We start from the raw sequence: 23,698 nt of genomic DNA on the forward strand, positions 1-23,698 counted from the left end.
AGTTTCAGCCACTTTTACACAAGCTTCCCCTTGGGGTCGCCCAGAGCTCTCTCCCTTCTCTTTCTTTAACCTTTCTTCCAGAAATAAAACCCTATTTCCTCTCACCATCCGCTACCACCGAAGAAACCATGCAGCTGCATTGTTCTTGGAGAAGTTCAACATCATAATTGCTTCAAGGGGGTTTCTTTTATGAACATTAATTTCACTTATGTTGTTCTTGATTTTTATATATTTTGTAATCATGTTGTGTAATTAAGTTCATAGCTGGGGAATTCAATGTAGCCTTGCAAAGCTACTCTACATTATTAAGTTAAAGTATTCAAATTACCAATATGTGTTCTTGTTTCATTCACTGAAGTTATAGCATAATTTGTTTGTTAATCTTAATGTTTGATCACCATTAGGGCTGCTTATGAATTATTTGATCAAGGTTATAGTACACATCATGCTTAATCTTGGTGGACATGTGAATGAATGAAGAAATTGCTATGCATACATCCTGCCATGTGATTTCTTTGGCTCTTTGAAGTTTTCTTGTTCTTAATGGATTCTTATTTGGTAATCTAAGTTGAACATCACAACTAGGTTGCAAATTAGGAGTACTTGATCACAACCACACGTCAAATGGATGATCATAAATAAGTAAAACAAATCCTAGTCACAGATTGGAGAGTTGAATGCGTTTTGACTTAATTTTCATGGAATTGGCTTGTCATGGTGAAATCGATATTCCTAGTTCCATTCCATCGTTTCTGAATCATTCTATTATTTAAATTTACATTCTCTTGCATTTTAAGTTACTTTACTTCTCAAATCAAAATCCAAACTCAATTTGTTAGTTTCATTGTTTAGTTATGGTTCACGTAAAGCTAGTAATTTGTAGAGGTCTAATCAGTCCCTGTGGTTCGACACCCTTACTTGTACCATTATACTATCCTTATATTTGCACTTGAAAGGAACACAACATATATTTTTCTTTTTCCAACTTCGATAGTGTTTGACAGGTTTGAACATGTATTTATAAAACAGTAATATTAAGTAAGGTAAATTTGTGATGTATGTATGTTGTTCTACTAGCACTTACCCTTTTTTTTCTTAATTTTTTTCTTATCTATACAATCATCTTTATGTTCCATCTAGATTATTAAAGAATCTTATATAGCATTTACCTATGCATATGCGTGTTCCACAAGCTCGTCATGATCAGCCTCGTTGAAGGATTGCAACCCATGGATAATTTGAACTTTGGCCCAAGCAACATTTCTTATAAACCCTAGCAGAACTAAGAAAATAAATATAAAAATAAACGTTACCTAACAGAAACAAAAAGAAAAAAAAAAAAAAAACAAAGAAAAAAAAAATTGTTGATTCATATTGTAAAGAGACGCAGGCTCCAAAAAAGATATTGGGCGGTAAGCTTGAGATAAGCTATGACCAGAAAAGTCATTTGCCTGAGACAAAGTGGCTTTGACAAATTCTGTCAAACTTTTACCCTTGAAAGTTCAAACCATATTCTGAAGACAGATCAAGAACCAAATCTGAGTACTTACATGCTAGTTTATTTGTTAATCTTGTGGCATGTGTACATATATTATCTCATTTTCTTCCCAAATAAAAATAAGGGCAGCTTACTGTATATACCATTGACCTTGACTTGGACTTGAGCTTTTCTGCCGACTTGAAACCCCACCTGTTCTTAGATAATGTTTCGACACCATGTATAAATCTAGGTAGGAAAATTCGCCTAGTCATAATATATGTTGGTATAGGACGTCTGTCCCTTTTTATATTTGAATCACGCAATGAAAACAATGAAACAGAATTAGGCTTGCCTAACTGCCTAGATTAATTAGTAAACGACCGTAGCTCCTAATTAAGCCTCTCGATTGAACTGCACTATGCGGAGATAAACAAGTCAAGCTTTACTCTCAGTATAATATTTTTTGTATAGTTGAGCCAAACTCTTAGTAGGTGCTCCAATGCACAGTTTCTTTTAAGGTAATTCAGGACAGGTGATGAAAAGTTTATGCAAGACGTCAAACAAAATGAGAAATTGAGATGATTGAGTTATGGAAGATAGTTGGTGTACTTGGGACCAAGTGTTATAAGTACAGAACAAGACGTATGACTTATGGGTGTTTGTTATACGAATTAACAGGTATAAATGAAGATTATGCATTGCACTCTGCATTATTATTAATAATTATTTAATTCTTGATTATATGATTCCATGACATTATAGTTTGGACAATTTACTGTGGTAAGGTTATTTTTCCCTACTGAGCTGTTGAAACTCGCCCCTCTATTGTTATGCAAGCCTACAAACTAAACAATCGAAAGGGTAGACAGGATGAGAACGAATTAGATTTGATACTAGAAGCTTTATTTATTTATTTATTTTAGTCTTGTAAAGAATTATGAGTTGTTTTTATAAAAGAAATTTTTTTTGCCCGTTTCAGTTTTAGTTTATTTTTATTTATGTAATTTGTTAGCTTTATTTATTTATATATGGCGATATTTTGTCTCTCAACATCTTTTTAATTTTTTTAGTACAACAATATATTTCTTTCTATTTTGAATTGGAGACTTTTTTTTATGATAAGCTTCCCACTAAGGCTGCAGTTCAACAAAGGGGTATTTGTTTATCATCTATTTGTCGTTTGTGTCATTGTTTTGAGGAATTTGTTGCTCATCTTTTCTTTCGTTGTCTGTTATCAAGGAACTATGGACATGGTTGGTTGGTCAATTTGTTGGTAATCTCCTTCCCCTTTCTGATTCTTTGGCAATGTTTTGGGACAATTTCGTGCATAAGCCTTTTTCCGTCAATTATTCAATCTTTGGATTTTTACGGGCCTTTATAGTTGCAATTATTTGAAAAGCACATAATAAGTTTATTTTTTGAAGATCGATCAATTTCTTTACATCGTTTATGCATGTCTATTCAATCTGGGATCATGCATGTTCGGAAGTTTACTTGATACTCTCAAGGTTTGGATACTCGTATCATTTCGTCTTTGGCTATCAAATTTATCCTTCATAAGGCTCCCATTATTTGTCCCGTGCTTTGACCTATGACCTCGTATCCTTGGATTAAGCTTAATACGGATGGTTTAGCTAAAGAGAATCCTAGACCTGCTGCTTGTGGGGGAGTTTTATGGATTGGCATGGTCGATTTCTTCATGCTTAAAATAAATATTTCACGGTACGGATGGCCTACTAGAACAAACACCACAAACACACACACACACACACACACACACACACAGCGCTTCAAGAAACTGTTGAATTAATTTCGATAATAATGCTTTTATTTTTGTTTTTGACAGGCAAATCGTTGGAGTTGCACATGTTGAAGATTTTGTGTCAAATAACTGATGCCAGCAAGCGGGCGGGTTGTGAGCGTCAAGCTCTTGAGTTAGCAAAGCTCCTTCTCAAGGAGAGGAAAAAATTTCAGGACATTAACGAAGTTATTTCAGCCATTCAACAACACCAGTAAAAGTGCCGCTTAGTACTACGGCCTAGTGATATTCCTCTTTATTTCTGTTGAAACCAATTGTCCCACATTGGACAGAAGGAAGGAGAAAAAGTATTTTAAATAGAATTACCCCACTCTAACTAATACCAAGGCCTTTTGTGATAAAACCCCACACCTGAGAATTGGGCAGTTGGTAAAGTAAGGACAGTATCGATGTTATTGGAGTGGGCCCTCGGCCCGTCAACTTAAAAAATTCTATATGGTATCAGAACCAAGGGATGGGCTCGTACTTCCACGTGATTGGGTGGGTCCCTGTTTGGCCCCGCGCGATGGATCTGTCCTGACATGGTTCCACGTAGGCCAAAGATGCCACGTGATTAGGTGGGTCCTCATTTAGCCCTGTGTGATGGGTAAGCCCTGACAGGGCTCCATGTGGTTGCTAATGTGTAGATCTCCACGTGTAAACCATAAAATAGGGACTCACGTGCAAGGGAGTGTTGAAACCAATTGTCCCACATCGGACAGAGGGAAGGAGAAAGAGTACTTTAAATAGAATTACCTCACTCTAACTAATACCGAAGCCTTTTGTGATTAAACCTCACACCTGAGGATTGGGCATGTGGTAAAATAGGGACAGTATCAGTGTTGTTGGAGTGGGCCATCGGCCCGTCGACCTGAAAAATTCTACAATTTGGAAGTAAGAGGTCTTAGGTTCAAATCTCGTGGATGGGGAATTTGATACCAAATTAGGCTGCCCATTGTATGGCTTAGTCAAACTTCCCTTCGCTTTAGTGTAAAAATATCGATGTACTAAAAAAAATCAACACCAGTAAAACTAATGACTTTTGAGACGGTTCTACGAAAAATTAGCAACATCTTGAAAATTTGAAATAGTGATTTCTGGGAAGAAATATACAAATGTTTGGTGTGGCTGCTTGTAATTTGATTTCGTATGGTCATGAACATACCAAATAAAAACATGGTTTTTTTTTTTTTTTTTTTTTTTTTTGCTGCTTTTATGTGATATATATTCACTACTTCACTGCTTTGATTAATGTCCTACTTGATCACCCCTCATCTATTTCCCAAGCTATATGTAATTTCATTGTATTGAAGTGGGGTATGGGTAAATACTCCACTCCTGCTAAAGCAGTAAGGCTCTTCCCTTGGAGAAGTACTTACCGGTTTACAACTATGTGATGTCACGATTTAGTAAGGTCATACCGCGTACATATAAACTTAGCCATAACATGGCATGGTAGAATTGAAATGCTACAGTGACAATAAAATCTTTTCAATTTTCATGAAAGAAGTTCCTAAGAGTTTTTGGCCAACTTCCCAACTCTGTATTGCTATCCTTGTGATAATCCATTATAGTTTTGCAATTTATTGCGCTCTAGAAATGCATAAAGCTTCGCAACTTGCAAGATCTAATAAAAAGATGTTGTAAACTTTCCTAGTTTATATGTGATTGTAAATCCTAGATTAGATTTGATTCTAGTTATCATTTCCTATTACAACTTGTATTCCTTGGGGATGAAGGAATTTCTTCTCTCCTTTTTACTACTATAAATAAAGGCACTATGTAGTAAGGATAACACACACATTCCCCTACAATTCTATAAACAAATCTCTCTCAATCTCTCTACCCTTGCCGCTGGCCCCCCTTAACCTTGTCAGATAAAATAGGTTACAACACGTTATCAACACGCTCCTACCACTGCACTTAGGAATTTGACAAGGAGATTTTCTGCATCAAACCAATTCATCCATATCATCACGCAATCAAGTTCTTTCAAAACAACAGTTTTTATCTCGATATTTTTGCAACCCCAATAGCATGAATTGCATTAAATATATGTACATGCATTAAAAAATTTTAATTGCATATGCATCAAATTGAATTGAATTGAATTGAAAAAAAAAATTGAAATCAAGAAACAAAGGGGTTTTTCGAATCCCTGACCTTGCACTGTGCAAGCCGCCACCACTAAACCCAGGTCACAAGCCTGAACCAAAAACAGTGTGTTTGAAGCACCTTGTCCCGACCCACGGCCTGAAGCTCGAGTCCTCCCCGTCGATTTTTCCAACGAAACATAACCGACAGTCTTGTAAATTGGACAAAACACATCGTTTTCACCAACGATTCCTCGAAATTCCAGAAGAATTTCATGGGTTTTTCATTCGAATTTCGTTGAATTCCTTCGGCGCCCCCTCCCCCGACGTTGAGATCCGCCGACAAATAATTGGTTCTTTAACGAACCATAGCTTGCACTGACCATGGAAACGTCACCTGAAACGACGTCGTCGATTGAATCCAGCATATCCCCACACCCAACGTCGTTAGGGTAGCTTGGAAATCACACCCAAGCCCTAATGGGCCTTGATTTCCTCTCGGTCCATTCACACAACACCCACGATGTTGGGCCTTGCTTGTGCCACTAGTTTTTCAATCCACATCACCAATCTGTTGGGCTTTGGTGATGATCTGGCCCACAGATGCAGTCAAGCCCACTGAGCTCTTACCTTCTCCTATGCGCCGTATCACAAGCGAGCCGTACTCTTTACAAGCCTTCCTTTTATTTTTTTGGGCTTATGCATCCAGCCCAATTACCTTGTGATGCAAGGGCCTGCATGCTTGCTTGACCCGAGACCAAACCCAATCCATTATTGGGCTTGGGATGCACGACATCCATTTTATTAAGCCACCCGTGGGCTTAGACCTTCTTTTGGGCCCTAAGTTTATTCGCCTAATTATTTTAGGCCTAATGGGTTTTATATTTTTCACTCAAACTTTAAATTTGGCCCGAAGTCCAATTAATTAATTCAATTATAATTGTAGACCTGAAGTTCTATTTGCATATATTTTTGTTGCATATTTATGTGTATATATTTGTGTTTTCCTGCAGGAACATATGAACCTGAAGTTCATAATTATTTCGAAACCTGAAGTTTCTTACGAACATGCCTTGTTTGAATCATTTAAAAACATCACCCATGAAAACCCGAAGTTTTTTCATGCAAAATTAAACCAATACATGTCTATTAGAACCTGTATGTTCTACTCCTATGTGAATGGATTGATTTTTCTCCATTACACTAACCATATCTTGTCCATCTATTTTATGACAGGAACATGTCGAATTTGAACAAACTTAACTTCACTGTTTTGGAGGCCTCTAGAAGGAACTACCTCAAGTGGGTCCAAGATGTAAAGATCTACCTCACTGCAAAGAACATGCATCCCACCATTGAAGAAGAGATGGACAACCCTATTGGCGAACCTGAAAAAACCACTGCTATTATCTTCATCTGAAGACATATCCATGATGCCTTGCAAACTGAATACCTTTCTGAGGAAGATCCACGTGCACTATGGGTAGCTTTGGCTAATCGTTTTGATCACCAAAATGACATATTCTTGCTTGAAGCAAGACATGACTGGTAGCATTTGAGCTTCCAAGACTTTAAGTCTATAAATGAATATAATTCTGAAGTTTGTCGAATCCGATCACTTCTCAAGTTTTGTAATGAAACTTTGACTGAAGAGGATCTCCTAGAGAAGACCTATTTGACCTTTTCTGCTTCTAATATTGTCATGCAACAACAATATAAAGCTCAGAAGTTCACTAAGTTCTCAAATTTGATCTCTGTTTTACTTCTTGCTGAAAAGCAGAACCAACTGTTGATGAAGAATCATCAAGCTTGACCTACTGGGCGACTGTTGTGTCTGAAGCACATTATAGCACAAATCAATACCCAAAATGCCAAAAGAGGCGTGGTAAGGGCTGCCAGAAGCCACCCCGCCAAGGTCAACAGAGTCAAGGCCCATCTAAGGGAGGAAACGAAGCTTAGAAGCTCTCTAACCTCGCTCCCAAGGCCCCAAACATCAAGAATAAGGGCAAAGCACTTGAAACCATGGATGCGGACATGTGTTATCGTTGTGGTTCAAAGGACCATTGGTCTCGTGTTTGCCGAGCTCCCCAGAAGGTTGTAACTAAATATCATTCTCGTCGTAAGAAGTTTGAATCAAACATTGTGCGAGTGGATGAACCGGAGACTACAAAGATGGAGGTTTCTGACTTTTAAGAGGATACCACCCCTATGGAAGATTAGAATCTTAGACAATTTTAGTTAGTTAAAATTGCACCATAGGGCCAAATTCCACCTAATGGCCGAACCCCCCTTATTTTTGGTTAATTTTTGAACAATTTTTCTTTATGTTTGGATTATTTGTTGGTGATTTGTTTTTGGATATTAAGTTTCAATTAATTACCATCCTTGAATAAATGAAATTATTTTGAATGGCTATTTGTTTTTAGAACTTTTATGCCTGTGACCGATTCAAATTAATTTTTCATTCTAGGTATGACTAGTGAGGAAGTTAGTTGTTTGGCAAATAGTGCAACCACGCATACCGTTTTGCATGAATGCTTCTATTTCATTAACTTCATACCTAAGAATGCACCTTTGACAACCCTCTCAGGCCTATCAACCTGATAGAAGGATACGGTAAGGCATGAATAATGTTGTCCAATGGTACAATCTTGACCATTGCTGAGGCACTCTATTCTCCACATTCCGGAAGAACGTTATTAAGTTTCAAGGGCATTAGAGATAACAATTACCACGCTAAAACCTACGTGGAAAACGGAGTTGAATTTCTGTGCATAACTTCCTACGAATATGGCCAAAAGCGTATTCTAGAGAAGATGGAGTGTATCCCAAGTAGTTTATATACTACAACCATACATCTCATAGAATGCCACTATGTGGTCGGCCTTACTACTAGGACTATGCACGAAATTACACTTTGGCATGATCGTTTGGGACATCCTCAACGAATAACAATTCGTCGAATCCTCAAATCATCACACGGGCATCCACTAACCCGAAGCTTAGGTTTGATCCAAGGAATCGCATGTCAAACATGTTATATAGGAAAGCTTATTACTAAGCCTTCTTATGACAAGATTCATTCGGATCCTCCCATTTTTCTACAACGGATTCAAGGGGACATTTGTGGACCGATTCACCCCCTACAAACCTTATGGTTTTTGTTAACGCTTCCACACGTGTGCTTGTTCTCCACAAGGAACACTGCATTCTCCAAACTGTTGGCTCAGGTTATCAAGCTCAGGGCTTACCACCATGATTATCCGATCAAATCTATTCAATTGGATAATGCTGGAGAATTCATATCTAAAACTTTTGATGACTATTGCATGTCAATTAGAGTTGAAGTTCAACATCCCGTACCCCATGTTCACACCCAAAACGGCATGGTAGAATCTTTCATCAAGCGCTTAAAAATGATTGCTCAATTGTTAGTCATACGTACCAAGCTCCTAATCACTACTTGGGGCTATGCAATATTGCATGCAAAAAAGTTGGTATGCCTGAGGCCTGTTGCAACATAACCATTTAGTGCCCTTTAGTTACCAAATACAAACACGACATATCGCATCTGCGTGTTTTTGGTTGTGCGGTATATGTGTCAATTTCACCACCCCTAAAGATGGTATGGATATGTTCCTAAGCTCACAAGGAACACAAAGATGGCTTCCAAAACCTCGATCTGTGCCTGAATTGATTGGTTCACGAGTTGACCGTACAATCGTACAGATAATGGATGAAAATCGAGAAAGGGAAGAGAGAGAAAGATCAACAAGTAAGGGTATGGGTGTGTGTAAGTGTGTGTGGTCCTAGTTGGCAACAAAACAACCAACCACAAACTAGGAAAAATTTAGTTCTAATTGGGTCCAAACAATTAGGACTTAGCATACTGATCCACCTCTAAAAGCATGTCACACACAACACATCTCAACGTCCAAGGGAAAAATAGACATTTCACATTGTCGATAAAAAAATAATTCGGGACGGGCTATCACACCTATTTCATAAATAGTGTCTAGTTATTGGTCCATTTTCATAAATAGTGCCTAATTCTTGGTCATGTTTCATAAATATTGTCTAGTTCTTACTCCAATTTCACCTATTGGTTTAGTTTTAGAAATAATGCCTAATTCTTGTTTTTCGTTTCATAAATAGTGTCTACTTATTGGTCCAATTTCATATATAGTGTCTACTTATTGATTTAGTTTCACGAATAGTGTCTACTTATTGGTGAAGTTTTATAAATGGTGTTTAATTCTTGGTTCAGTTTCATAAGGTTTGAAACTTAGACCCTTTTTGGTCATGCAAAAGCACCCATTGCGCCGAAAATGATGAACCCAGAAGTGACTATTTAGATCAAAACCTTGAGAAGATTATGTTCTTAGTAATTATATTTAAAGCAAAAAATATATATGTACCATTTCAAGCAAGTGTATGCAGAAGAAGAAACATGGTATGTACATATCATTTTTCACCGAAGCTCGCTCTACTCATGATAGTACATTTACCCTTATATCAATGGTCAAAATTCAACTCTTATTTTTCTCTATCCTCGTATCGCTCTAGATATCAATGGTTATGTCATTACTCCCGCTCTTTATTTTTATCTGCTGGATTGAATAAACTGAAGAGATACAATGAACATAATTAAACATAGGTGTAGAAGAAGAGAAGGAAAAAAAAAAAAAAAAAAAAAAAAGAGATTATTTTAATTAAACATATATTGTTGTCCCTGCAAAGTGAGCAAACAGCTTACCAGGCAGGCAATGTATGAACATGTCTCGGCGTTGAAAGGTGATTCCTTTTGGGTGGCACCAAACGTGCCACTGCATTCTCCTTTGTTTTGGATTTGACCAATTGCATTTTTCAAACTCAAAATGTTATAAAGCTATAAACTATGGGAAGATGCATATATGAGTTTAGCTAAGCTATAAACTATTTAATGCATTCCGGTTTGGATCGTCATCTCCAAAGTTTAAATGAATTTAATGTAACTGTCTGATTATTTAAAAAAAAAATTAAAAATCATGGGGAGAAGTTGTAGTGCACTTCAAATACTTTTGGAACCTAAAAATATTTTCTCTAAAAACACTTTCAGTCATTTTAAAAACACTTCCATACGAGTCTTTTATCGATAAAACAAAGATAACCAATTCATATTGCAAGCGTACGTCATTTTATAAAATAGGTAAGAATATTTATACATGCATTTGAAATGTGATGTTTGATTCTCCCACTCCCATTAATAGAAATTAGAATTATTTTAATTTCTTGACATGCGTTTACTAAAATATAAGTAAGAGAATTATTTCATTCTTTAACTTTTTCTTGCATTTAATTACGCGTAAAAAATGGGAAAATTGCAAGATTTTCATCTTCATGGGGTTTGTTATGGCAAGGTTTTAATGAGGCCACACTCTTTTCTCTTCTATCCATCAATTTATTAATGAAATTCAACCCTTGTGATAAAAAGAAAAATCAATCTAAAATGCGGGAGGGAGGAAATTTAAACTTAAGTGCATGAGAAAACACATTTGCTCAGCAATATAACTATGTCCATATATGCATATTTACTTATATTTGTAAATTAACAAGAACAAAGTATCAAAGTCGATTCACTTTATTGAGCCCATTGTAGCTCCGCCACCATATACCTAAACCTTATGCAGGAGCTCCATCATTTGAGTTTCTGTTCAAGCTCATCATGGAATCCTTTTACTTTGCCTCTGCAAATCTTTCACGAACTCAATCGCTCTTGAGGGGGGAAGCGTTGTCCGTCTGAGAATTTGTGGTCCATCAAGCACTACTCTTCGATGTTACTGTATATTGTCATTGTGTACCAAAATTGCTAGTGCTAATCTGCCAGCCCTAAATTTAAGGCCAATTACCATAGTGTAGGGAACGAAGGCCCAATGGAGATAGATTCTTTCTTTAAGCTTCCTCCTTCTCCTTCTCTCTTCCCAAAATCTTTGGATCGAGGCCCTTCGCAATGTTTCATCACCGTAATCTCACATCCTGTTGTGACCACACGTAAATTACCAAGGTCATATGTTAATCACAGAATCAAGTTAATACAAGTATCAATGACGGAAACAATCCTCAGAAACATATTACTCAAGCTTTGAAGCAACAGGAATGCATTCTCACCTGTGTTGATGGAAAACGGATGTGAATGCCTAACTAATGGGTGTCGAACTTATGATTACAACTTTACAAGGTATGCCTGGCTGAGAAATGGCAGGTTATGCTCCTTAGATGTTAAAATCAGCACAATGTGTAGCCAAATGACAAGAAGCACAAGTCTAGCTATATGTGCAAGTTTCCTCCATAACTCTCAGCGACAGATGCCTATAAAGATTAAATCAAGACAACTGTGAGGAAGAATGAGCAGAACACAGGAAAGATTAAAACATGAAAATAGTGGATCATAATACTTAACAGCGAAAACTCTACAAAACAAGAGCTGGATGATAAGGAAAATCATAGGTCTGACAATATTAAACGGATTAAAAATGCAGTACATGAAGAAATTAGTCGCATCGATCATGTCAAATACAAAAAAAAATTACTTCAGTTGGCTAGTGTTTTTTCTTTACTCTGAACTTCTAGCTCATGCTAGGTAGTGGTGGCAGCCCTAGTATTTATCAGAGAAGAATGTTATCTGTATGCACATGCTACTGTCATAGGAAAACAGATATTGAGAATTTTGATTTTGGAAACACATGGAGCACTACAAAAAGTAAACATAACTACTCACCTGAAGGTAAGGAAAGACATCGTTGTATACTTGTAAGAACAATTTTGATTTCATTGTAAACCTGATAGAACATATAAACTCCAATCAGTTAAATGTAACTAATTAGCATTCAAAAATATAAAAAGCAAGCAGAAACAGGTCACAAACAAACATAGATCTCAATTGGCATCTATATTTACCTTCTAAGAAGACGAAAACAAACATAGATCTCTTCAATATCTGAGTCAATCTTTAAGTTAATATACTCCCTGAGAAGCTCAGAGAAGCTGTATACAGCTTCAATCCAGCTGTCAGAACTTGGATCCGGAGGATGTTGAGATTCCAAAATAGTATTTCGGAGAATGGTGGATAAATTTTGACTTGACCCTGATTTGTAATACAACTCAGCAAAAACATTTAACACCATGCACTTGCTGGATTTGAACTCATCAACCCACCCAGGAGGACTTCCAATCCAAAGTTTGTGGTTCAAAGCAGGATCACTTGGTCCCGAATGATCCTTGTTACTTGGACCTAATAATTCCGGAGGCTTTTCTGCAGGAGGGCCCAAGGAAGCACTTGAAGATACGTCATTTTTCCGGTGTGCAGGAAGCTGCCCGAGTATGTCAACTCTCAGTTCTTGAGGCAACTGTTGCAACACTGAGGTATCTATTTGACTTAAAGATGACGGCATTATATCAGTGTTTCCAAGACCTGATGTAGAAACTTCCACATGATGGTTCCCTCCCACCACAGCAGAAGGAATTGCTTCTTTTTCTACTATTGTATGCTATATCACATGAGGAGAGATACCAATTATATAACCATAGAAGTCTAAAACGTGGACATACAATAGACAACTAGAACAAAAGATTCTCAATAACAATATATTTTTTCTGGAATAAAAACATAGGCATCGAAAGAAGGGGCGTAAGAACAAGATAGACCAACTGAACCTTCATTTAACATTTGCAACAGACAAAAAAAGAACACAGGGATTCTTATATAAAAAAGTTCAAAATCCAACCACAACTTGATTTAGTACTGTCCAAAACAAGGCAGGAATGTTATCTAAACTTAACACTGCATCACAACTACAGCCATATCACCGAAAGCTATTATTATGGAAACTGAGCAAACAGCTAGATTGCTAGTAAAAGAGAAAGTCAACTTATAGTTAATCTGAAGTCCAGCAGAGAAGGTTTCTTTTACGTAATTCTGATGAATGATACTGGCTGAATAAATGAAGCATTGGCAAAATAGAACTGTAGAAGAAAGAGAAAAAGTTGGAACAGAAAATTTACCCTGATTTCTACTGATGCTTTGTTCTTGGGGACCACATCATTAACGAGTGGTCTCTCAACCCCAATCCTTGCACCTAAGTAGACAAAGCCATTATGTACATTAGGAATTCAGGACTAGTGAAATATAATGGAGTTTGCAATGAATAGACAGTTACGGAAAAAACATTACCGTGTACTTGTTCATGTGGTACAGTAGCACTGGAATTTTCTCGTTTATTTTTAGCAACATAATCAACTAACTTCCCACCATAGATTCCATTTAGTTCCGTAAATAATTCTGGAGGAAGACTCTCAATAACTCCCAAATCAAGATGACATAAAGGTGGTGGCTCAGAAACCTGGTCCAGAGAAGGTTCACCACTAGACAGACTATTGAGCACTGGAGTTTGAATACCATGTGAATCGTTGCCAACCAGGCCTGAAGTTCCACCACTTCTCCGATCCTCACAATCTGTAAGATAATCCACTGTGAAATCTGTAAATATTTTATTCACAAAAGTAGTTTTTCTACTAATAACAGAACAAAATGTGGAGAATAAACTGTAGCTGAAAAATAAATATATATTACCTACATTCACCTTCACCCTAGATATAGAATGAAAATTAGATTTCTTTTCGGTACTCCCTGAGGCTGATGTGAGCCACGACTTTAAAGATTTTGTGCCAAATCCTTCAAAATCAAGTCAGGAGAGAGGTCAAGACAATAATTAAAAAAAATATAGGACACTTCCTGTATAGCCCAGAGACGCAACATATAAAATTTAATGATTGAAAACAAATTGAATGTAATCTGCACCTTGCTTTGGAGTGTCTATGCTCTCAAGCTTGGAAACTTGCAAGCCAATACCACGGATCTCCTTAACATCTGTGTACAAGCAATCAAACGATTGAAATGAAGTTATTACTTGTGCATAAAAATTATCTCCAACCATAGGCCAGTTATATTTTGAAACTAAGATATGTGCATTTTTCTTTGATTTTGTCTGAATTCTATAGTTGTTATAGCCATGCAAATCCCATTGCCCCTAAAACCCATCACCAGCACTATTGCGAAGGTAATTCTAATTAACATTCTCCTCTTACGTCATTCTTTAGATACAGCCAAAATAAGTAATAAACCTAGAAAACAAAAACCCAAGTTGATGACAACTACATCAAACACAAAATTACATGAAATTCTCTTCACTGTGCTTTCCTAGGATTTCTTCCATCCATATGAAAACATGAATATTTTACGGAGTAAATTTACCTATAGAGAAAGACCCAAAGAGCTGATTCGCTATTCTTTGAAGAACTTCCACATCATCAGTAGCAGCTGGAACCTAATGTTTAAACAACTTAGATATTGGGCCCAAAAAGCACAACACTGTAATATGGTGCATTATACAACAATTCTTACATAAACATGCAAACATGCTTGCATGCCTGCTACTTGCACATATGTGATTATTTATGGAAGGTAAATAGTGTATATGTCGATACCGTTACAGAGTGGCTCAAGTTTTCACATTCTCCGCAGCCCATATACTTGACTGGCTCCCCTGCATCTTTACATCTTTTTTTAATCTAGAACAATGTAAAATAAAGTAGACCAATGTCAAACTTGGTTCAGAGAACACAATATCACCAAGACACACTAATCCAGAGATAAAGAAAGACACACACAAAACAATGCCCATTCAACCCCGCAACCCAATTTTGGACTAATAAACTTCAGAGAAGAAATACACCTTAAGGGTAAAAGTACGGCCCAGCACCCCACATCCTTGCAAGCGTAAAGACACCTCTTTGCAGAGACTTGAGAGGAAGTGTTGACTCTGAAAAAAAAAAAATAAACGGTCAACTCTTTACCTGCTAACATATAAAAGTCATGTTAATAGATATTTTAAGAAGGGAATTGTTATTGGCACTCCGAAAATCTAAAGGTGCACTCAAACTTTCTATATTTAGAAAGAAAAATACTCATATGAGGAATGCACAATTAGATATTTAGAATGTCAATAATAGTTCCCTTCTAAACAGTTTAACAGACTACCGACATCTTTCAAATCCTTGAACCTCACGCCCCAATTCACTTCAGCACCAATAGACTTGCTATCCTGCGCAAAACCACACGTAAGCAATGATGGTATAATGGTCAAAACACACCAAAAAAAGCATGTTTAAAGTTAGAGAGAACATTGGGACAAGAATTTCCTCGCTGTATAAAATTGTAGTGTGAAACAGTGCACTTCTATAAATAATGCGAAGCTTAACATGGTCATCCTCCCTCTTCCGCACCGGAGGATTTCAAAGTATCTACGGTCCACAAAATTAGGTTCCAAAGAAATCACTCGACATCTACTTATGCATAGTTGTGTTAGCCTGTGCAACCTACCAAGTGATACTAAAAACAACTATTACATATAGAATTATCAACCATACTTGTCGATTACAAATTACAATATAGAATTATCAAATACATGATTGCGTCTTTCCCACACTTTTGCAAAGTTAATCATATTCATATTATTACCTCATTCAGAATTACTTCAGGTGTTAAGTAATAACAAATTACAATTGATCATAGAGCTACCTAAGTTCCAGGAAACTATGAACTTTAAAAGGAATTATTTTGATAAGTAGCATGCAACAAAGAAAAAAAGCACCAAAACAATCGGACAGCAGCCAATATGGAAAAGCACAACTGCAATGGGGAATTCTATAGAAAAGAGGAGAGTTGGAAAGATATGTGAAATATAAACGTAGAAATTCAGCAGATGATCTCAAAGTAAAGAAGGTATGTTCTTTTCCAAACCTGAATCACCCCAACTAGCCGGTTATCAATGCCCCTACTATGATTCCACAACATCACCCCAGTTTTCATCCCAAAGTTCTTTTGAAGAGAGTCCTGAACAAGAAAATAAGACATAATTAACATCTGAACATCTCTAATGTTAATACAACCAAGTTGCAACTTATTTTTCTATAAGTTAAGGAATTTGAATAATGACTAACCAATGGAAAGTGTTGTAGAATATCACATCAAATAGACCACATTAACAGACAACTCAGCAACTTATTGTCATCATAAATCTCTTAAAAATAACAGTCAATGATAAGTTGTCACTCGATGATGTGTTGTCCATGATAAGTTTTCTAAGCTTTGCCCTTCAGAAAGTTATTACTTCCATTTATACAGTATACGTAGCTGTCTCCATAACGAATTTCATATAATTTTCTCTACTCCGAAAACAAACAAAACATCAAGCATAAATTTAACTAAAGCCATTGAGATCATGGTCTTCTCATCTCAGAAAAGTTGATTAAATATTGCAAACTACTCCTGATAATGTACAACTTAACCATCTCAGTACATGAAGAAAGAAAATCAAGACCCAGATAAAAAATAAATAAATAAACCTTTGAAATCATACGCAACTGTCCACACGTCTGAACATTTTGTTTCTTCAACTTCTGCTCTAAAGTGTGTCCTATTCCTGGAAGTTCCTTGATAGGAAGTTGATGTAAATACTCATCCACCTGATGTACTAAAAAACAATGTAAGTGTGTACAGCAAAGAGCATTCCATGACTTGTCCATAATCCATATTACAAGCTGATAGTCATTTGAAATTCAATACAAAAGTTCATAAGTTAAAAAGAAAAATCACTGTTCCAACTAAGTATTAAAAGGTACATAGCATCTAAGTCCTCCTTACTTTTTTCACCAACACAAAATGAAAAGTTAAAGAGCTACATAAACATTCAAGGGTTTGTGACTGATGCGTGTATGTTTAATACACGAATTAAATGACTAGGAGTCTACAGTCTTCCTTAATAAACTACTACAATCACTAGAAAGTCAAAATAAATCGACAAAACAAATCCATCACAGACATGAGCAAGGGAAAATACCTTGCCTGTTATATATATCCAAAAAACCAGAAGGTTGTAGTGAAAAAGTTAACCAACGCAACACCCCCACCCCCCTATAAAAACTTAACCTCACTTATACACATCATTCATGCCTTACGCCACCTTTTTCCCAGTATACTTAAGTGGATTGAAATGCAAAGAGAGTTCATAACAAAACAGGTTTCCACATACTTTGCATTCAAAATTTCATTTGATGTGTTGGCTAGATACCATAATCATATATATATGACATTCGAAGGAAAAAAATACATTGGTTTTTAATATGAAGCCAAGAACACAAAAGAATAGAAGAAAGAGCACACCTTTTCAGTAGGAATATAGCATTGACCATCCGGCTTAGCAGTTTTAGTGGCAAGGCGAGACATAAGCATATTTATGGCTATGCCAGCACTTGCAGAGCATCCAGTTGTCTCAAAGATCTCTTTTCTTACAATTGAAGCTAACACCTCAGGATCTACCCCTTCCACATCTGTGACATCTAAAAATGCTTCATCACAGCTTACTGCCTAAATTCAAAAACTTCAATATTAACACAAAGGCAACTGAAAACTTAATGTATTTGTGACATCTAAAAATGCTTCATCGCAGCTTACTGCCTAAATTCAAAAACTTCAATATTAACACATTAACACAAAGGCAACAAAAAACTTAATGTACTTTAAGAATTAACTTCCACAAGCAAACATACCTGTACTTTATTGCAGTGCTTATGCAAGATGTCATAGAACTGATCAGCTACCTACAAAGCAGATCATATAGCTTATAGAATTCCAGTTGACAAGGTAAAATACAGTAAACAAATGACAGAACGTCTCTGTAAAAACGTATCTGAGACAAAACAATGAGAATCTTCCAGAAACATACCTCCTCATAAGCTTCAAAATCATATGGAATAATGACAAGGTTTGGACAAATAGCCTTGGCATCTCTAACAAACATCCCAGCCTTCACTCCTGCAAGTTAGAAATAAAACTATTAAATGCAAAATATAACCTCCCAAGACAAAATAAAATTAAAAAGGTAAAAACCTGCTATAAACACATGTCACCAAAACCAACCATAATTTCGAGCAGGGTAGTTTGCAGATGAAATTTCAGCAGTTCCCTTTGGATTATCAGAATGGCATACAGCTACAGGCCTATCCTTAAACTCAGGACGTTTCCTGATGACCACTGGCACGAAAAAACAGTCCTACAACAGCACATTGTTCATCTCAGTTACATTCTCAGTTGTACAGAAAACTTCATCTCTTCCAAGATATTCATATTGCTTATTATATATAAGACCAATCAATTTTACACCTCTAACTAATCCATCAATAACATCCCTAGGGATTAAATGAAATTATAGGAATCATGTATTTTCAAACTTGGCCCTTAAGATAGAGGTTAAAACTTAGAAAGGGTTTGGAAAAAAATGACTTTGGTGTTGGAGATGAGAATTTAAAGTACAAGATTTAAGAATGACAGTCGTCTTGGTAATAATGGTATCCGCGGCCAATAGTGGAGAAGATGACAGTGATGAGTTGTCAACAGATAGCATGGCCAATGAAAATCAAAATTTATAACACACAAGGGATGCCCATCTGGTTGGCTGATAACACAGGGAGACCAGTAATTACCAGACAAGTATAAGGACATAATAATCAAAATTCAGGTTTAACAGCCTTGGATTTGGAAAGTACCATGTCAATATGTATAATGGCAGCCTTCTGAAAACTCGTCGAAGCACTAAGATTAGGCTCTGTGCTCTTAAACCCTTTAAAGGAACTCGGAAAACGTTTACGATACCGATTTCTCCATGTTCCTATGAAGTGCAGCCTTGAGCTCTGCAGTAACCAAAGACAACATGAAAATAAAACAAAAATGCAAGTAAGTTTAACTAGTATGCTATACAACATCCATTAGAAGTTTGGAACCACATAAAAGATATAACTCAACATCAGAAAGTTATGTAACTGTACAAGCAAATATACAAGTATCATCTCAACCACAAAGCCCAAACTGCCCACCATATACAAATTCCATGGGTCATCCAAAAGATACCTTGTGAAGTTTCAATTGGCAACTGTCAGGATAATTGGTTTTGAAAATGCCATAAGATCAATTACATTTGAATTTCTAGAAAATCAATGCAAGGAGCATGCCAACAAGAGTCATGGAGTATGCCAACAAGTATCAATAGAAAGTATATAACCTTCTCAACAAAGACATCGTAAGAAAAAACAAAAAAGAGGTGAAGGCATAAATAGCTTTTGAAAACTAATGAAACCATTTTTATTTTTAAGACGAATAGGAATTAAGAATCTTGATGGGACAAATCAAGATGAAAAAAAGTGGCACTAGTAGAGAAAGCACACAATTACTATCCAGTTCAGTACCTTAAAATAGTTTTCCACGAAATTGGAATCCCCAAGAGTTGAATGACTTCTACTAGACCCGACATTTGAAGAGCTTGGCAAGTGGTAGCTGCAATCGGAAGCTGATGTTTGGTGGGTACCACACTGAAGTTCATCTTTTACACTGTCATGCACTTCTGCGTCCAAAGTAGTCATATCTGCAATTTGCACTTCACAATCTTTTTCACTACTTACATATGGCACCTGACCAGGTTCTCCATTGTCGTTCTCAAACATAATGTTATCAGATTCTCCACTAATTTGCCCTCTATGTTCTGTGGATCTGCCCACATCAGATCCAGTAGCATCTTCCACTATGGCTCCCACCAGCAATGTAACCTCACTTTCATATGTTACTTGATTAGCAGCATCTCCCAAAGGATCGCCAGAGTCCGGGATTACTTTTGGGGAAAAGAAGGCTGACAGCAATGGTTGGTTGCAAGCAATCTGTTCAAGTTGGTAAGGAACCCCTGGAATGAGAAAATGAAAATCCCTCACAGTTAAAATTTTAAATTATCCATTCATGAAAATATATAGTTCTTCATGTCACTCATTCAAAAACAAAAAATAATGACTGCAAGTAGACATCTCCAAGGCATGATCAATAACACTGAGGGGAAACATGTCAGAATCTCCAACACAAAACATTCCTTCAATCAAATACCCCTCATCCAATTTCACACTGCTACTTTTTGTTCCATTTAATATAATTATCCCATGTATCAAGATACAACCCAATTAGTCAGTACATGGTAGTAACGCTTAGCTGAGTCCTAAATTTCATCAATTAAAAAAAAGACCAAATTAAAACTTTTAAGAAAAATAAGAAAGAAGAAAAAAGAAAAAAAAAACAGAAAAAAGGAGAAAAAGGCCCATGAACTTACAACTCAAGAGTTTGTTAGCAGCAACTGAATCTAATATCCAGGAGGGTTTCACCACTGGGAGCCCTCCACTAAAAGACCTGTATTAGGATCAGGAACAGTACATGAAACTTATTGGAGAGTAATTAAATATCAATATTCACGATTTTATTGATGTGAAACTAATTAAAAACATACGAACCTCAAATTTTTAATTTTGCTGTCAGGCAGATTACTGCAAATGATATGTGTGACACGATGTCTGGAAAAATAATTCTCATATTTTCCACCGAAGTTCAACATGTAGCCTCGCAGTTCCTGAAACAGATTATCATCAACTCAAAGAAAACCCACATGTAGTAATGAAACAACTCGTCTCCCTATCGCTGCCACGAATCATTGAGGAAAACCAGGAACCTCAAATTATACATTCTCCACTACTAAGTTGCAAAAAATGTTAATGCCATAAATGGAACGTAATGAACATGGCGATTCAGATTTCCTTTTCCATTTTCTTTTTATTTCTTGTACATCACATCCGTTCTCAACAGCCAACAGTGGCGAACAGAAAATCACAAGAAGTCAACCAAACCTGATTGGGAGGAACCGTGTAGCCATCTACAAATATCGAAACCCCACGAAAAATATCATTTCCGGTATTTGAACCACTGTGTGAAGAAGCTGAAGCTTCTGTACCGAACTGATTATGAAGTTTCCTGTTCTTCTCTACCATGTAACTGCACCCAATTTCACAAAGACCAATCAGAATATAACTCCAAATTACTAACAAGTACACAGATTCAAAAATTGAATGCAAAATTAAACAAAACTAGGTTTTATTGATCTCATCCAATTTCCCAAGCAGTTCTTAACAAAAATCGAAAATTGACGGCAATGAACGAAAGAGGAAGAAAGAAGTACCTGCCGAAATCGGAGAAGGGAGCTTTTTTGAAGGAGGAGCCAGAGGAGGAGAGAGAATTGGCGCCCCAAGAGGCGCCTAGGGTTTTCTGGTTGGCCGCCGTCTGCTGCTGCTTCTTCTTGGAGTTACTGTTCGAAGAGTTGGAATTGAAGCTCCTCTTGGAATTGGATCTCTGGCCGGACGAGCCGGCGGAGCGAGACGAATTCAAACTCATTTCTACGGAGGAAAGAGTGTTGGAGAAGCTGTTGGTGGATTTTAGATTTTATCATTCAAATGACGCGGCAAATTAGAAACTGTATTTATATGTTTTGTGGGAGTAGTCGGTAACCGGGTTTTTGTAACGGTAAAGACCAGGCCCGGTTTCCGGTTTTTCTTTCTCTTTTTAATTTTTTGGACTTCTTTATTGTTTTTTTGGATTTTTTTATTCCTCTTCACTTATACGTGAGAGTTATTAAGTTCAATTCTTGCTAAAAACGAATTTAAACCACATTATTATGGTTAGTCTATATCGAGGCTTAGCCCAGACTCTCACCCCCTTTAACCAACTCCAAAACTTGGAGTAAATCCTACATTTTCCCTTCTATTCCCCTCATTTCTCTCCAACCCTTGTTCTAAAATTGGGTTAAGTGTTAAAACCTTAAAAAAAAAAAAAAAAAAAAAAAAAAAAAAAAAAAAAACCTCAAATTCTCCCCAAGATTTAGCCCAAAAAACTTGGTGTAACCCAAATGTGAGAGTGGATAAAGGGAAAGTGGATTTGCCAGCCCAGACATGCGCCACAGGCTGCACATGCTAGGCCGACCCAAAGTATATGGCCTATCCACGTAGGGTTGTCTGTCTTGATGTCTAATGGGTAATTGAGCCCAACAGCTCTTTTATGATCTGGTGGCCACAATTAGTTGGGCCGTTGGTTCATCCAATGGTCGACATTCAAACTTTTTTTTAGTTTTATATTTATATATTTATTGAATTAAATCCAACAGCTGAAATCGAATATAATCAAATCTAACGATAAAAAAAAACTAAATATCCAAATTTAAATCCAACAGCTAAAATAATTAAAAAAGTTATTTAACTCAAAATTCACCCCAAAAACTCTATAAATACCTATGTATTTGTTTAAACATCCACACAATACTCATTTTTCTCCTACAATTCTTCCAATTTTTCTTTCTACCATCTTCCGCTGAAAAGCTCGCCGTCATGAGGTAACTTGGGTGATATTTAATTTAAATTATGCTTTTGTATATATTGCGTAGTTTAGATTGTTTTCGAACTCTCAAATAAAAATCATTCTATGGATTAATATGGTTATGTGTTTGTAGTGTTTGTATTGCAATTTAATGAATTCCTTTTATGTTTTGATATCATTAGTTTAAGGTAATTCTATAATTGGGTTTTCTGGGGTTTTACCCAAGTGGTATTTAATTTCGTTTCATTCGATTCCTCTTCGTAATTTAGTGCAATGGATTATAAGAACAAATCATTGGTTCTTGGTTTTCTTTTTAAACTATGTTGTAAAATCCTTTTGAAATCGATAGTTCCTTTTTTAACTGATGTAATTTTGATAAGGAAACCATTCATGTCAAGAATCTGCGCCTGATACACATCCTATTTTTGATAGACTTTCACAATTCCAAATTGTATGAAATTCGGTCATGTTGTAAAATAGAATATATTATACACTGGTATTTTTTTCACCTTTTTTTTGGACAAGAAATGAATTTATGCTAAAATGTTAAAAGTGATACCATGTTGCTAGAATTTTGCAAACACGTTTGTGATTTTTTTTTTTTTTATATATACCTATGTGATTCCTAAATTCATGAACTAATTAAATTGAACTAAGTCATGTATTTCCTAAATTCCTATTTTATATTGATAATTTGTGATATTCATGATCCTAATGTCTTGTTATGATTTCAGAATATGTCTTACAAAAGAGAGATAGACTCTTGTAGACAGGGAGAGAGCAGCGTGGCACGAGGGAGAAGAAGAAAAGAAAGGAGAAGGAGAAAGAGAAGGCACGGACCCGTTTAATGGGGCTTTGCACAACAAAAAAGTTTGTCAAGCAAAATTAAGAACATAGTTGAGTAAAAAAAGTGTTGATGGGTTTTTATTTTACAAGTCATTGTGGACCTTTTCTCAATGGCTAGTACATGTTGCCCAATGAAATGGTTCGTCAAGAGAAGTATA

General features: G+C 36.3%; 1 protein-coding gene across 4 annotated transcripts; it reads right to left on the bottom strand.

The window, feature by feature from the left end:
- Positions 1 to 10,791: 10,791 nt before the first annotated feature.
- Positions 10,792 to 21,758, bottom strand: LOC137729045 (DNA repair protein REV1). 4 transcript variants are annotated; one of them, XM_068467866.1, is made up of 25 exons: positions 21,508 to 21,758; positions 21,179 to 21,323; positions 20,789 to 20,904; positions 20,611 to 20,687; positions 19,709 to 20,196; positions 19,013 to 19,156; positions 18,387 to 18,519; positions 18,193 to 18,281; positions 18,017 to 18,067; positions 17,631 to 17,834; positions 16,814 to 16,933; positions 16,209 to 16,301; positions 15,451 to 15,510; positions 15,142 to 15,228; positions 14,894 to 14,977; positions 14,661 to 14,733; positions 14,208 to 14,276; positions 13,980 to 14,081; positions 13,581 to 13,877; positions 13,412 to 13,485; positions 12,308 to 12,897; positions 12,129 to 12,189; positions 11,519 to 11,719; positions 11,260 to 11,386; positions 10,792 to 11,149 (listed from the first exon to the last, which is right to left on the bottom strand). In XM_068467866.1, exons 1-23 carry the CDS (start codon positions 21,717 to 21,719, stop codon positions 11,678 to 11,680), a joined length of 3,411 nt encoding a protein of 1,136 aa, XP_068323967.1. In that variant the 5' UTR covers positions 21,720 to 21,758; the 3' UTR covers positions 10,792 to 11,149; positions 11,260 to 11,386; positions 11,519 to 11,677. The 4 variants fall into 4 exon arrangements, with proteins under 4 accessions (XP_068323967.1, XP_068323969.1, XP_068323966.1 ...); XM_068467868.1 differs by having other exon boundaries at positions 10,792 to 11,386; positions 13,581 to 13,862; XM_068467865.1 differs by having other exon boundaries at positions 10,792 to 11,386.
- Positions 21,759 to 23,698: the final 1,940 nt, after the last annotated feature.

This window comes from Pyrus communis, chromosome 3 (assembly GCF_963583255.1).
Source record: "Pyrus communis chromosome 3, drPyrComm1.1, whole genome shotgun sequence".
NCBI classification, from domain to species: domain Eukaryota; kingdom Viridiplantae; phylum Streptophyta; class Magnoliopsida; order Rosales; family Rosaceae; genus Pyrus; species Pyrus communis.